General features: G+C 49.9%; 1 protein-coding gene and 1 long non-coding RNA gene across 2 annotated transcripts in view; one reads left to right on the top strand and one right to left on the bottom strand.

Annotated features, from left to right (window-relative positions):
- The window catches only part of LOC144950707 (uncharacterized), a 306,816-nt gene that overhangs the window by 152,019 nt on the left and 137,135 nt on the right, over positions 1-17,662 (top strand). The window lies entirely within an intron of this gene.
- Positions 1-17,662, bottom strand: part of LOC144950844 (ras-related protein Rab-27A-like) — a 49,446-nt gene that overhangs the window by 23,311 nt on the left and 8,473 nt on the right. Inside the window, exon 2 of the mRNA XM_078880968.1 lies at positions 12,160-12,233. Within this exon, the coding sequence (XP_078737094.1) occupies positions 12,160-12,183 (24 nt within the window). The 5' untranslated portion in view covers positions 12,184-12,233. The remainder of the gene's footprint in view (positions 1-12,159; positions 12,234-17,662) is intronic.

Raw genomic sequence — 17,662 nt, 5'->3', positions numbered from 1 at the left:
GGTTTACTCTCCAACACACAACCGGTTAGTGCTGTACTAGTACACTACACTATACACTACACTATACACTACACTACACACGACACTATACACTACACTATACACTACACTATACACTACACTATACACTACACTACACACGACACTATATACTACACTATACACGACACTATACACTACACTATACACTACACTATACACTACACACTACACTATATACTACACACGACACTACACTATACACGACACTATACACGACACTATACACGACACTATACACGACACTATACACTTAACTATACACTACACTATACACTACACTATGCACTACACTATACACTACACTATGCACGACACTATACACTACACTATACACGACACTATACACTACACTATACACTACACTATACACTACACTATACACTACACTATGCACTACACTATACACTACACTATATACTACACTCTATACTACACTATAATTGTGAATAGTGGAGTGGGTTTACTCTCCAACACACAACCGGTTAGTGCTGTACTAGTACACTACACACGACACTATACACGACACTATATACTACACTATACACTACACTATACACTACACTATAATTGTAAATGTTGTAGTGGGTTTACTCTCCAACACACAACCGGTTAGTGCTGCACTAGTATACTACACTATACACTACACTGCTATATACTACACTATACACGACACTATACACTACACTGCTATATACTACACTATACACCACACTATACACTACACTGCTATATACTACACTATACACCACACTATACACTACTATACACTGCACTATACACTACTATACACTACACACTATACACTACTATACACTATACACTATTATACACTACACTATAATTGTAAATGTTGTAGTAACGAATTGACAGGTTTCGTGTTGCGTGACGCGCCCTCACTCATTGACTGCGTCGGGGTTGGTGGCGGTCTTCACGCCACATTGATGACTACACGACCTACCCCCCAAAACAAAACCTCTTACATGGATAATATTTCTCGCGAAAGCCCTACGACTACTATCACTCAGTGGTGTAATTGGGCCAAACAAACCCATCGTGACATAGCCTGGACATCGTCATCATCATCGTCATCGTCACCATTAACATCGTTGTCATCATCATCGTCATCATCATCGTCATCATTAACATCGTTATCATCATCATCATCGTCGTCATCATCGTCATCATTAACATCGTTATCATCATCATCGTCGTCATCATCTTCATCATCGTCGTCATCATTAACATCGTTATCATCTTCGTCATCGTCGTCATCATCATCATCATCATCGTCATCATCGTCATCCTCCTCCCCTCTCTCGCGGGCTCCATCCACGTTGGGTCCTTGATGAGCGCGATGGCGCGATGAGTCGGCACACACCGTGTGTGTACAGACACACACCACACACACACCACACACACACCCCACACACACACATCCACACATCCACACACATACACACCGTGTGTGTACAGACACACACCACACATACACACATCCACACACACCACACACACACCCCGCACACACACACATACACACATCCACACACAAACACACCACACACACACCACACACACACCCCGCACACACACATCCACACATCCACACACATACACACATCCACACAAACACACCACACACACACCACACACACACCCCGCACACACACACATACACACATCCACACACAAACACACCACACACACACCACACACACACCCCGCACACACACATCCACACATCCACACACATACACACATCCACACAAACACACCACACACACACCACACACACACCCCGCACACACACACATACACACATCCACACACAAACACACCACACACACACCACACACACACCCCGCACACACACATCCACACATCCACACACATACACACATCCACACAAACACACCACACACACACCACACACACACCCCGCACACACACACATACACACATCCACACACATACACACACATACACACACACACACCCCACACACACACATACACACATCCACACACATACACACCGTGTGTGTACAGACACACACCACACATACACACACACATCCACACAAACACACCACACATACACACACACACATCCACACAAACACACCACACACACACCACACACACACCCCACACACACACACATACACACATCCACACACATACACACCGTGTGTGTACAGACACACACCACACATACACACACACATCCACACAAACACACCACACATACACACACACACACACATCCACACAAACACACCACACACACACCACACACACACCCCGCACACACACACATACACACATCCACACACATACACACACACATACACACACACACACCCCACACACACACATACACACATCCACACACATACACACCGTGTGTGTACAGACACACACCACACATACACACACACATCCACACAAACACACCACACATACACACACACACACCACACACACACCACACACACACCCCACACACACCCCACACACACACATCCACACATCCACACACATACACACCGTGTGTGTACAGACACACACCACACATACACACACACATCCACACAAACACACCACACATACACACACACACACACATCCACACAAACACACCACACACACACCACACACACACCCCGCACACACACACACATACACACATCCACACACATACACACACACATACACACACACCCCACACACACACATACACACATCCACACACATACACACCGTGTGTGTACAGACACACACCACACATACACACACACATCCACACAAACACACCACACATACACACACACACATCCACACAAACACACCACACACACACCACACACACACCCCGCACACACACACACACATACACACATCCACACACATACACACACACATACACACACACCCCACACACACACATACACACATCCACACACATACACACCGTGTGTGTACAGACACACACCACACATACACACACACATCCACACAAACACACCACACATACACACACACACACACATCCACACAAACACACCACACACACACCCCGCACACACACACATACACACATCCACACACATACACACACACATACACACACACACACCCCACACACACACATACACACATCCACACACATACACACCGTGTGTGTACAGACACACACCACACATACACACACACATCCACACAAACACACCACACATACACACACACACATCCACACAAACACACCACACACACACCACACACACACCCCACACACACACATCCACACATCCACACACATACACACCGTGTGTGTACAGACACACACCACACATACACACACACATCCACACAAACACACCACACATACACACACACACATCCACACAAACACACCACACACACACCACACACACACCCCACACACACACATACACACACACACCACACACACATACATACACACACACACCACACACACACATCCACACACACACACACACCACACACACACATCCACACACATACACACACCACACACACACATCCACACACCACACACACACATCCACACACACCACACACACACATACACACACACCACACACACACATACACACACACACAACCACACACACACCACACACATACACACACACACAACCACACAAACACACCACACACACACATACACACACATACACATACACACACACACCACACACACACATCCACACACATACACACACACAACCACACACACACCACACACATCCACACACCCCCACACACACACCACACACACACACATCCACACACATACACACACACAACCACACAAACACACCACACACACACATACAAACACACACACAACCACACCACACACACACACACCACACACACTCATCCACACACACACGCGCGCACACCCACGCACGCACACCCACGCACGCACACACACACCCACACCCACGCACACACTCACGCACACACTCCACCCACCCCCCCTCACCCCCCTACACTCCACCCAACCCCCCCCCACACCCCCCCACCAGGACCTCTCTGCCGCTTTGGACGCGACAGGGATGAACAATGGTGGAGCGGTGGCGCAATGGTTAGCGCACTGTGCCACTGCTGACGCCCAACACGATTCACAGTTACCCCACCAAGGCTGCTGTGACCGGCGTGGTGAAGTATGGTCAAGCAACCCCACCCCCAAACACACAACCGCCACGACAAACTCGTCTTGAATCCGCTGCGTGTTTGTGTGCTTCGTCGGAATAAAAAACAACGGGGAGCGGTGGTGCAGCGGTTAGCGCCACGCCGCACTACGAACCGACCCGAGTTCGACTGCCAGCGACCCGTCCTGGGCCTCCCCTAGGTCGATTCGGCCTCAAATGAGTGCAAAAAAAAAAAAACGTTGCCTCTGGGGAGACAAAGGCGGCCGTTTGCGTGGTGCCGGTCACCCCCACCCCACCCCACCCGACCTTCGTGAACAGCACTTGCCCCCCACAGTCTCGATCAGATCACACAGCGAGAGCGTCTTTGTTTGAAGGCCACGTGAAGAAACGTCGAAGGCTCGTCGCTGCCGGCAGGAGGAGATCACGGGACAGAGCCGGGCTGACTGACTTGAGACGATTGCCCCCAACCACACAAACACAACAACAACAGCAGCAGCAACAACCGCCATTCACCACTAAGTGGCGGTGACGTCACCACGACGCTTGTGCCAGGCCAAGTGCACCTTGAGGCTACCACGTGAAGTGTCGAACGCCCGCTGGCAGGAGGGGGTCACGGGGCAGACCCAGCAGGTGCCACGGGTCGACTGACTGAGACGACTGGCTGATGCACAAGACAAAAATCCCCCGTGTAGCCTTAACAGACTGCAGGGGCAAGTGCTGTTAGCGAGCGCCTATGAAGGTCGGCACGGCACACGAGGGGGTGGGTGACCAACACCACGCCCGGCGATATTTACGCATCGCACCAGGTACTCATTTGGAGGCCGAGTCGACCTAGGGGAGGCCCAGGACCGGTTCAGACAATCGTCCCTGATGTTGGCCGTGAGCGGGAATCGAACCCGGGTCGCCAGGTTCGTAGCGCAGCGTAGCGCTAACCGCCACACCACCGCTCCCCACACACGCACGCACGCACGCGCGCCAACAACCCCCACGACCCCTCTCTCTCTCTCCCACCTCTCGCTACGATCCCCTTCCCCGTGACTCACTCACTGTGAGAAGAGCGGTGGGCACGGACGAGCGGTGACGACCCCTCCCCCCCTCCTCCTCCTACCCCGATGATGTTGGTACTCCGTGCGTGGCGTCTTCCCTGGAAGCGCGTGCGTGCCACAGCGGCTGCGTGCGCGCGCGTGAAGTGAGCGTGCGTTGCTGCGTGCGACTAAAATGTGTCATCCGTGTCGGTGCGGATGTCTGTGTCAGCGCGCGCGTGTCGGTTAAGCGAGCGTGTCTCTCCCGTGTGTGTGTGTCAGTACCTGGGTGTCAGTATCTAAGCAGTACCTGAGACGCTGTCTCCCCGACAGACCTGGTCTTCACCTGAGGACGGCTGCTTGCGTTGTGGCCGAAACGTCGTGAGAATTGTATTTTATTATGTTCTATTTTTTATTATTTTATTACTTCCCTTTCTACGTGATGGCTTTACCGAAAGAACCAAGAAGATGAATTCCGTGCAGTCACGAAAGCTTTAAATCGAAAGATAATTATTTTATTATGTTTTATTTTTATTATTTTATTACTTCCCTTTCTACGTGACTTTACCGAAAGAACCAAGAAGATGAATCCCTGCAGTCACGAAAGCTTTAAATCGAAATTGACAGTACATGAGTGTCAGCACCTGGGCGTGATCACCTGAACGCTGGAGATGCCGCACCGATCCTCCCTCCCTCCCTCCTCCCCCCTCGTTGACCGGCTGCGAACGATGCCTCTTGACACGGTGGGCGGGTTCGCTCTTTAGCAGCCTCATCAGCAACGGGTTTGCCGGCATTCCATTGGCACCACATGCAGAGTTTGAAGGTCGATATCACCCGTGATGTCACTCACGTAGTAGGTGGTAGTAGTAGTGGAATGATCGATGTTATAATGATTGTAGCAATCATCATTACGGCCACGTCAGATGCCCTGGTGTGGTGTGGGTGGGAAAATAGGCGAGGTGTGGGCGGAGGGAGGTAGTTTTAAATAAATCGCAGTCAATTTATTATCCTTTCGGTAAAATCACGCGACTTTACCAAACGAACCAAAGAGTATGGATTCCTGCAGTCACGAAAGCTTTAAATCAAGATTCAATTTGTTATCATTGTCGCTTGCTCACTGATTGACAACAACAACAACAACAAAAATACGCGTGTGGCTTAAATATTTGTGTTTGACACAAATTGTGATTTTAACAAACTAACAAAATGACCGCGGCGGGAGTGAATCCGTAGTCCCGCACGGCCCGCGAAAGGTTTAGCCAGGAGCCTCCTGGGGAACAAGGCCTGGAGCGGTGGTGTTCATCGTTTTCAGAGGTGGGGGGGTGAGAGACATATTCTTAGGTTTTTTCGGTAAAGTCACGTAGGTAAAAAAAATAAAATTAATAAAAGTAAAATAAAAATAATTAATTTGAATTTTAAAAAATTAACCTACGCGATTTTACCGAAAAAACCTAAGAATTTGAATCCTTGCAGTCACGAAAGCTTCAAATCTAGGGTGAGAGACACTTTGGCCGATGAGACATCGTCAAGAGCGTTGAGGGTTGCCCGCCACGCCACGTCAAGCCACCATTGGGGGCTTTGTGACAGCAGCACGATAATGATGATGGGGGAGGGGGGTGTGGTGATTTCACCATTCGTGTATTGTCGAGAGGGGGCACACGTTAGTGGCCGCACTAAAGGCCACCAGGGGCCGCACTAAAGGCCACCAGGGGCCACACTAAAGACCACCAGGGGCCTCACTAAAGACCACCAGGGGCCTCACTAAAGACCACCAGGAGCCACACTAAAGGCCACCAGGGGCCTCACTAAAGACCACCAGGGGCCACACTAAAGGCCACCAGGGGCCACACTAAAGGCCACCAGGGGCCACACTAAAGGCCACCAGGGGCCACACTAAAGGCCACCAGGAGTCTCACTAAAGGCCACCAGGGTCCACACTAAAGGCCACCAGGGTCCACACTAAAGGTCACCAGGGGCCACACTAAAGGCCACTAGGGGCCACACTAAAGGTCATCAGGGGCCACACTAAAGGTCACCAGGGGCCACACTAAAGACCACCAGGGGCCGCACTAAAGGCCACCAGGGGCCTCACTCGTGGCCCCCGCGATGGCCTTGCAATAAAGAAAGAACACGTGGCCTCGACAGATGCACACCCAAGAAGACGGCCTCGGACGTGCGAACAATTCGTAATTTATTCTAACGACGACAACACCACCACCACCAAATAACAATCATCGGCATCACATTAATCACAAATAGCATCGGCGTCGATGCCGAATATGAAGTCGCCCCTGGTCGCAGGGAGGCTCAAACAGTCAGCGCGCAAATTCGGGTTCCGGCTTGTGCAGACAAACAGGAAGATCTGGTCTCCCGGTGAGACGCGGAGCAAGGGCGCGTCCCACGTGTCTCCAACCACACCCCTTCAACGCCACGTTGGCTAGGCAGATGTTAACTACCTCGCCCGGTATACAGGAGGTCGTGGGTTTGATCCCGACGCCTGCTGTATATTTGGAGTTTGTGGTGTCTCTCTCATCATCATCACGATGGCTATGAGATGTTAACTACCTCGCCTGGTATACAAGAGGTCGTGGGTTGGATCCCGACCCTGACGCCTGCTGCTGTATATTTGGAGTTTGCGTGTCTCTCTCTCATCATCATCACGGTGGCTAGGCAGATGTTAACTACCTCGCCTGGTATACAGGAGGTCGTGGGTTGGATCCCGACCCTGACGCCTGCTGCTGTATATTTGGAGTTTGCGTGTCTCTCTCTCTCTCATCATCATCATCACGGTGGCTAGATGTTAACTACCTCGCCTGGTATACAGGAGGTCGTGGGTTCGATCCCGACCCTGACGCCTGCTGCTGAATATTTGCAGTTTGCGTGTCTCTCTCTCATCATCATCACAGTGGCTAGGCATATGTTGACTACCTCGCCTGGTATACAGGAGGTTCGTGGGTTCGATCCCGACCCTGACGCCTGCTGCTGAATATTTGGAGTTTGCGTGTCTCTCTCTCTCTCATCATCATCACGGTGGCTATGAGATGTTAACTACCTCGCCTGGTATACAGGAGGTCGTGGGTTGGATCCCGACGCCTGCTGTATATTTGGAGTTGGCGTGTCTCTCTCTCTCTCTCATCATCATCACGGTGGCTAGGAGATGTTAACTACCTCGCCTGGTATACAGGAGGTCGTGGGTGCGATCCCGACCCTGACGCCTGCTGCTGTATATTTGGAGTTTGCGTGTCTCTCTCTCTCTCTCATCATCATCACGGTGGCTAGGCAGAAGTCGTGGGTTCGATCCCGACCCTGACGCCTGCTGCTGTATATTTGGAGTTTGCGTGACTTTCTCTCTCTCATCATCATCACGGTGGCTCGGCAGAAGTCGTGGGTTCGATCCCGACCCTGACGCCTGCTGCTGTATATTTGCAGTTTGCGTGTCTCTCTCTCTCTCCCCGTGGTCGCGTAGATTTTTCTCTCCGGGTCCTCCGCTTTTTCCCTCCACATAAAGAATCAAAGTCACGCGTTTCAAGCATTTTGGCTGCCGTGATACATTTCCGCGTGATGATGACGATAAGCCACTCTTCGTTAGGCGATCATTTGTGATGACCATGCTCAGTCTGGCCTTACCTGGCAAAATGGTCTAGACGAGGGGGCACCCCAAGTGGCAGCTGCCCCAGTGTTCGCTGTCAGGCAGCACCAGGCCTGAGAGCGAACATCTTAATGCCAGGAGTGGGAGGGCGATGATTTGTGCCCTGATTTTCCGTCTTAAATTTTTCTCATTTGGCATCATGGATTTCCAAGCTAATCTGGACTCCCATGGTAATCTGAACTTCTTTGCTAGGGTTAGGGTTTGTGGTTAGGGTTTGTGGTTAGGGTTTGTGCTCAGGGTTAAGGGTGAGCTTTAGGGTTAGACTCGTCCCCGCCATGGGAACGTGGAATTTCCAGCACTGGCTCAGGGTTGTAAAGAGGAGATGGGCAGTGCCCCTCCCCCCTCCCCCCTCCCCCCACCACCCCCACCACCCCCACCACCCCCACCACCCCCACCACCCCCACCACCCCCACCACCCCCACCACCCCCACACCTCTTGTTCAATGGTACAGGAAGCGCTTTGATGATTCGCTCTGATAATATAATTACCCGTCCGCACTCACGTTAGAGTACTGCTGCTTTTGTGTGTGTGTGCACACAAAGACAAAGACTCCCCGTATAGCCTGTAACAGACTGTTGGGGCAAGTGCGGTTAGCGAGTAGCAACCTATGAAAGCCCAGAACGGCGCACGAGGGGTGGGTGGCCAGCACCACGCCCGGCCGCCTTTGTCTCCCTAGTGGCGATGCGTTTTTTTTTACACAACGCTCCAGGTACTCGTTTGAGGCTGAGTCGACCTACGAGATGCCCATGACCGGTTTAGATAATCGTCACCGGTGTTGGCCGTGAGCGGGAATCGAACTCGTGTCGCCAGGGTCGTAGCGCAGAGCGCTAACCACTACCCCTCTCAAATTTGGACTTCCATCCTAAATATACGCGTGTTTGTGTGTGTACACACACATACACCACCCACCCCCTCGTGTGCCGTGCCGGCCTTCATAGGTGCTCGCTAACAGCACTTGCCCCTACAGTCTGTTACAGGCTATACGGGGATATTTGTCTTTGTTGTTGTACACACATACACACGTGTGTCCTGGTCATCCCCTAGGTCGACTCGGCCTCAAATGAGCACAGTGCCCGGTATGTGCATAGCCAGCCGTGCTATGATTCACAATAACATTTAGTGCCGTTTGTAAACATCGCCACGAGGGAGACAAAGGCGGCCGGGCGTCGTGTTGCTCCCCCCCCCCCTGCTGCACGCTCACAGCACTTGCCCCCACGGTCTGCGGAGGCTATACGGGGGACCTTTGCCTGTGTGCGCGTGGGTGCGTTGCCCGGTGCATTATTGATCCTCGGCTAATATACGATCGGAACAAAGAATCCAGCATGCTTCGTGAGTCGTCTACGCTTCCTCTTAATCATCATCGGCATAATACAAACGTCGTAACCTATGATTCATAATTGCTATTTTTTTAATCTCATGTATATATTAAACGAAAAATATGTTTTTAATTTTCTTTGTTCTTTCGGTAAAGTCACGTAGACGGAAAACGAGGAGCGCTTGTGTTGCGATCGAAACGTCGTGGGTTTTTTTTGCTTTAATTATTTTCAATTTATTATTTTTAATTAAAATTTATTTCATTTTTTTTTCTTTCTACGTGACTTTACCGAAAGAACCAAGAATGTGAATTCATGCAGTCACCAAAGTTTAAAGTCAACATTTTTTTAAACATTTTATTTATTTATCTATCATGCTCCTGCTTGTAGTTGCTTGGAGCCGTGAGGTGGTGGGCACAACGGCCAGACACCCGAGTTCGACTCCCAGCCGCGGCTCACGCTGACCTGCCCTGACCAGCGTGGTGAAGTATGGTCAAATATCCACCCAGCCCACCGCCCCCCTCCCTCACCTCCCTTAGCCGAGGGCTTCATCTAGCAGCGGATAGATCATGGCAGCTGCTGATAATGATGACACTTTAACAAAAACATATTTTGATCCTGGGTAGTAGTAAGTGTTATTTCCTAATTGCTTTTATGCCTCAAAAGTACAGAACATGGCTATTATTTTTCGATTTGTCTTTCTGTTCTTCACCTGAGGACGGCTGATTGCGTTGTGGCCGAAACGTCGTGAGAATTGTATTTTATTATGTTTTATTTTTATTCTTTTATTATTTCCATTCTACGTGACTTTGCCGTAAGAACCAAGAAGATGGGTCTTATTCCCCACAAACTTTGCTTTTGTGACCAGGACAGTGATATTTTGAAATGTGGCTATTGTCAGTGAGAAAACGCGGTGTGCATTTGTGTCAATTGCTTCACCTAAAGTCCTTGTCACAAAAGCAAAGTTTGTGGGGAATTCTGGATTTGAAGTTTTCGTGACTGCAAGGATTCATACTCTTTGTTTTTTTCGGTAAAGCCACGTGGGTGAAAAATTAAAATAAACTAAATCACGACGTTTCGGGGGCAAAACAAGCGTCCTTCTTCAGGTGGGGACAACTTGGCGTGACTTTACCGAAAAAACCAAAGAGTTTGTGGGGAATAATACGAGGCATTAGTTAGACTTGTAAGGCATGAGCAATGAAAAAAGATGAACACTTACTACCCAGGGAGAAGAGTTGTGTTACACGGTGTGTGATCGTCGTGACAACAACGTCCGTTCAGCACAAAGTGGCGGGGACGTCACCAGAGCGCTCGTGTCAGGCGAGGTGCAACTCGACGAAGATGACGATAATGACGACGAAGATGACGACGATGACGACGAAGATGACGATGATAAGGATGATGATAAGGATGATGATGACGACGATGATGACGACGATGATGATGACGATGATGATGATGACAGATGATGAGGATGATGACGACGATGATGACGACGATGATGATGATGACGATGATGATGATGACGATGATGATGATGACGATGATGATGATGACGATGATGATGACGATGTTGATGACGATGACGATGACGATGACGATGATGATGACGATGATGATGACGATGATGACGATGATGATGATGACGATGATGACGATGATGATGATGATGATGACGATGATGACGATGATGATGACGACGATGATGACGACGATGATGATGACGATGATGATGACGATGTTGATGATGATGACAGATGATGAGGATGATGACGATGATGATGACGATGTTGGATGATGACGATGATAATGACGATGACGGATGAAGATGACGACGATGATGATGAAGATGACACACTGTGTGTGTGTGTACACCATGTGTGTACACTGTGTGTGTGTGTATACACTGTGTGTGTGTGTGTTTTTACCTTGCATCTGGGCAAGTCAGCCATGTTGAGGTCTCCGACGCGTCATCAGCGACCTGCAGTGACTTGGGGGGCCCCTACCAGAGACGGTAAAGGTGGGGGGGGGTGGGGGGGGGTGGTGGGGGGCGGGTGGTGGGGGGGGTAGTGGGGGGGGGTGGTGGGGGGGGTGGTGGGGGGGGTAGTGGGGGGGGTGGTGGGGGGGGTGGTGGGGGGGGGTGGTGGGGGGGTGGTGGGGGGGGGGTAGTGGGGGGGGTGGTGGGGGGGTGGTGGGTCAGTCGAGACCACATGCACCGATCATCATCCCCCACCCCCCCACCCACCCCCCCCAGTAGACGATGGACTTCCATGGTAAACTGGACTTCCATGGTGAACTGGACTCGCATGGAAACTGGACTCCCATGGTGAACTGAACTTCCATGGTGAACAGAACTTCCATGGTGAACTGGACTTCCATGGTAAATTGCACTCCCATGGTGAACTGAACTTCCATGGTGAACTGGACTTCCACGGTGAACTGGACTTCCATGGTAAACTGGACTCCCATGGTGAACTGACTCCCATGGTGAACTGGACTTCCACGGTGAACTGGACTTCCACGGTGAACTGGACTTCCATGGTAAACTGGACTCCCATGGTGAACTGTACTCCCATGGTGAACTGGACTTCCATGGTAAACTGGACTTCCATGGTGAACTGGACTTCCATGGTGAACTGAACTTCCATGGTGAACTGGACTTCCATGGTGAACTGGACTCGCATAGAAACTGGACTTCGATGGTAAACTGGACTTCGATGGTAAATTAGACTCCCATGGTGATCTCGACTCCCATGGTAAACTGGACTTCCATGGTGAACTTGACTCACATGGTCAGGGGTTCGGCAACCCACACCAACAAGAAGATGAATATTTGTTTTGTTGTCGTTCGAATTTCCAAGCGGCAGCGTCCCTCTTGCAAACCGAGTCCCAACTTATCGATCAATACAAAATCAACTCCCCCCCCTCCCCCCCCTCTCCCCCGCGAGACTCTTCATTTCCAATATCCGATTGCAAATTTTTTGGTTTTTTTTTTTTTAAACCAGGGGGCCGTCCATAAATGACGTCACGCGATTCTGAACGATTTTTGACCCCCCCCCCCTCGTCACACGGCGTCACAAAAAGTCAGACCTCCCCCCCTCTCTCAAATATGACGTCACAAAGCTCTGCCCTCCCCCCCCCCCCCAAAATATAAAAAAATGCTTCAAATTGCTTTAAACTATTGTCTTAGTAGTGCGTATTCAATGTGGCGCTGCACTCTGATGTTGTAGAAGAAAACATTTATTACAAAGTCTATTTAATCAAGTAGAACGTGTTGTCTATATTTATTTAAAGTTGCGCGTTTTGATGTGACGTCACATTTCTCAACCCCCCCCCCCCCTCCAGGTGCGTGACGTCATTTATGGACGGCCATAAGCCGATGCAGTCACAGCAATTGAAGGGCTCTGCTCCTTACCCCCCAGGGCCCGAGGTACCATATAGCCCCCCCCCTCCCCCCCATCTCGGTAGCACACTTGAGGCTCTAATCGTATACGGGTTGTCATGACGAACGCACATGCAGCTGCTGCCGCTACTGCTGCTGCTGTTGTTGCTGTTGCTACTGCTGCTGCTATTGCAACTGCTGCTGCTGCTACTGCTGCTGCTGCTACTGCTGCTGCTACTGCTGCCGCTGTTATTGATGCTGCTGCTACTTCTGCTGCTATTGATGCTGCTGCTACTGCTGCTGCTGTTGTTGCTGTTGCTACTGCTGCTGCTATTGCAACTGCTGCTGCTGCTACTGCTGCTGCTACTGCTGCTGCTGCTACTGCTGCCGCTGCTATTGATGCTGCTGCTCCTGCTGCTGCTATTGCTGCTACTGCTGCTGCTGCTATTGATGCTGCTGCTACTGCTGCTGCTGTTGTTGCTGTTGCTACTGCTGCTGCTATTGCAACTGCTGCTACTGCTGCTGCTACTGCTGCCGCTGCTATTGATGCTGCTGCTACTGCTGCTACTGCTGCCGCTGCTATTGATGCTGCTGCTACTGCTGCTGCTACTACTGCGCCGTGCCAATCCCCCCCCCGCCACGGAGAACAATACTCTTATGTTTTTTCGGTAAAGTCACGTAGGTAAAAAATAAAAATGAAACTAATAAAAGTAATAATAGAGACAAAATAAAATAATAAATCACGATTATTTTATTTTATCTCTATTATGTTTCGGTAAAGTCACGTAGGTAAAAAAAATTAAATTAAAATAATAAAAGTACATAATAGAGACAAAATAAAATAATAAATCACGATTATTTTTTCTATATTATTTTATAAATTTTAATTGTATTTTTTACCTCCGTGACTTTACCGATAAAACACAAGAGTATGAATCCTCGCAGTCACGGAGAGCTATGTCCACTCGTGCACGTGCCGAACGCGTCTGTGTTGAACTTCTTTCGCGCGCGCCTCGTACGTAGCCGACCGCGCTAATCGGATTCCTAAAATCGGGCAGGAGAGCGTTCCAGACGGCCGCAGAAGCGCATCTGAAAGCGCGCGGTGAGGTATGAAAGTATATATATATAGAACGGGCGACGTTTCAGGCAATGGGGCCTTCTTCACAGCACAGAGAGAGAGAGAGGCAAAGTGTCCTCACGTGAGCTGAATTATAAACCCGTGGTCTCTGACGGTTACCCATCGTGGAGCTGATGACACATCAACAAAACACACTCGGCCCCATCTTCTTGGTTCTTTCGGTAAAGTCACGTAGAGGGGAAATAATAAAATAATAAAAATAAAACATAATAAAATACAATTCTCACGACGTTTCGGCCACAACGCAAGCAGCCGTCCTCAGGTGAAGAACAGGTCTGGCGGAAAGACAGCGTCTGAATGTCTTTCCGACAGCCCTGTTCTTCACCTGAGGACGGCTGCTTGCGTTGTGGCCGAAAGGTCGTGAGAATTGTATTTTATTATGTTTTATTTTTATTATTTTATTATTTCCCTTCTACGTTACTTTACCGAAAGAACCAAGAATAAGGCTGTCTCTATCTTGATTTAAAGCTTTCGTGACTGCAGGGATTCATCTTATCGGTTCTTTCGGTAAAGTCACGTAGAAGAGAAATAAAAAAAAACATACTAAAATAATTCTCACGACGTTTCGGCCACAACGCAAGCAGCCGTCCTCAGGTGAAGAACAGGTCTGTCGGGAAGACAGCGTCTGAATGAAACACCACCAGGCTTGGAGCGTATATTTAAGCTGGGTTGGAGGGGGAAGGGCGCCTTGACAAAGGAATTTGCATATCAAGAGGAATTTAGCATATGGGAAATGCAGATATGGGATTAGTCACTACTTGTGGAATGCGTAGGAGGTGGGCGGGGGAGTTTCAAATTTTCACTCGGCCCCCTTCACGACGGCTGATGAACATTTCGTGTCGCACGACGTCGCGTTGGATGAAGACATTCCCGGCACGCCCCGGACTTCCCGTAACGAGGCCGGGGACAGGAGCGGTGGTGCAGCGGTTAGCCCCCCGCTAGTGCTGCTAGCCACGTCCCGGAATTGAACTCGGGTGGACCGGGGTGGGGGGCTGGGGGGGGGGGTTCGCTGTGCCGCAACTCCCCGCAAGGCTCCCCCGCCCTGTGCCGTTCTTTAAAGCCGCGTGGTACCAAATCCGTTCCTTGCTCCTTGCCGGCTTCTGCTGTTTCGCGTTCCGCGGGTCTGTCCAAGGGACCGAAGGCAATCACGGGGAGTGGAGGCGCCGAGTGTTTGGATCGTGATGAGATTCATGCCGAGGAGAGTGGTTGTTGTTATTATTATTATTACGTAAGAATCTTTTTCTGGTAATAAAACAGCTGTGTTAAGATCTTCTTGGTTCTTTCGGTAAAGTCACGTAGAAGGGAAGTAATAAAATAATAGTAAAATAATAAAAAATAAAACATAATAAAATCATTTTGTCAAGACGCTCTTCGCTCCTCCATCCCAGCATAAATAGTCGCTCCAAGCCTGGGGTGTGCCATTCAGACTCTGTCGACTTGACGGACCTGTTCTCCACCTGAGGACGGCTGCTTGCGTTGTGGCGGAAACGTCGTGAGAATTATTTTATTATGTTTTATTTTTATTGTTTTATTACTTCCCTTCAACGTGATGACTTTACCGAAAGAACCAAGAAGATGAATCCCTGCAGTCACGAAAGCTTTAAATCGAAACTGTGTTAAGATGTTAAAAAACCAAACTGAAACCTTCTTGCAAGGAATTATGTTTGCATTAACCACACATCCTTGCGGTAAGCATGCAAACAAAAAATCACGCTCTTATTATAAGATATGTATTTGTCTTTTAAACTGATTGGTCCACAGCTTTCTTTAGAGCCGAGTCTCAACAGTGTTAGACCAGAGGACGTGGAAATGCACAGCAGTTAGCAAAATACTCTAAAACTTGTGACGTTGATGCTAAAATGTGGGGGAGGGGGGAAACGGAGGTGTGTCCGGAGAAAAATCTACGCGACCACGGGGAGAGACACGCAAACTACAAACATACAGCAGCAGGCGTCAGGGTCGGGATCGAACCCACGACCTCCTGCACACCAGGCGAGGTAGTTAACATCTCATAGCCACCGTGATGGTGATGAGAGAGAGAGACACGCAAACTCTAAATATACAGCAGGCGTCAGGGTCGGGATAGAACCCAAGACCTCCTGCATACCAGGCGAGGTAGTTAACATCTCCGAGCCACCGTGATGATGATGAGAGAGAGAGACACGCAAACTCCAAATATACAGCAGCAGGCGTCAGGGTCGGGATCGAATCCACGACCTCCTGCATACCAGGCGAGGTAGTTAACATCTAGCCACCGTGATGATGATGATGAGAGAGAGAGAGACACGCAAACTCCAAATATACAGCAGGCGTCAGGGTCTGGATCGAACCCACGACCTCCTGTACACCAGGCGAGGTAGTTAACATCTCCTAGCCACCGTGGTGATGATGATGATGAAAGAGAGAGACACGCAAACTCCAAACATACAGCAGCAGGCCTCGTCAGTAGATAAGAGTCCGCGAAATGGCATCTCTGTGTGTCGCGTATGTTGAACTTCTTTCGCACCGTACGTAGCCAACTTGGCGGGGGAAGGATAACTGACCTCTCCTAAACTCTCAATGCATTCCATGTGGACCCCCCTCCCTCCTCCCCACCCACCCACCCACTCTAAACCTTCACCTCTCCACAACTGACCCTCCCGACCCTTTCCCCGTCTTACGCAGCCGGCCAGAGAAGGACACTTAAGGCACAAAGTGCACCCTTTCAATAATGCATTCGGCGGCATCACCACGGCGCTTATTACTAATGCTACACAGTATAGACAAAGATCCCCCGTGTAGCCTGTAACAGACTGTTGGGGCAAGTGCTGTTAGCGAGCAGCAGCTATGAAGGCCGGCACGGCACACGAGGGGGGGGTGGGTGGACAGAACCACGCCAGTGGCGACGTCTTTAACGCGCCGCACCAGGTAC

This window comes from Lampetra fluviatilis, chromosome 59 (assembly GCF_964198595.1).
Source record: "Lampetra fluviatilis chromosome 59, kcLamFluv1.1, whole genome shotgun sequence".
In the NCBI taxonomy this organism is placed as follows: domain Eukaryota; kingdom Metazoa; phylum Chordata; class Hyperoartia; order Petromyzontiformes; family Petromyzontidae; genus Lampetra; species Lampetra fluviatilis.
Note: the sequence above shows the minus strand (reverse complement) of the source record. Positions and strands in the feature narration are given on the sequence as shown.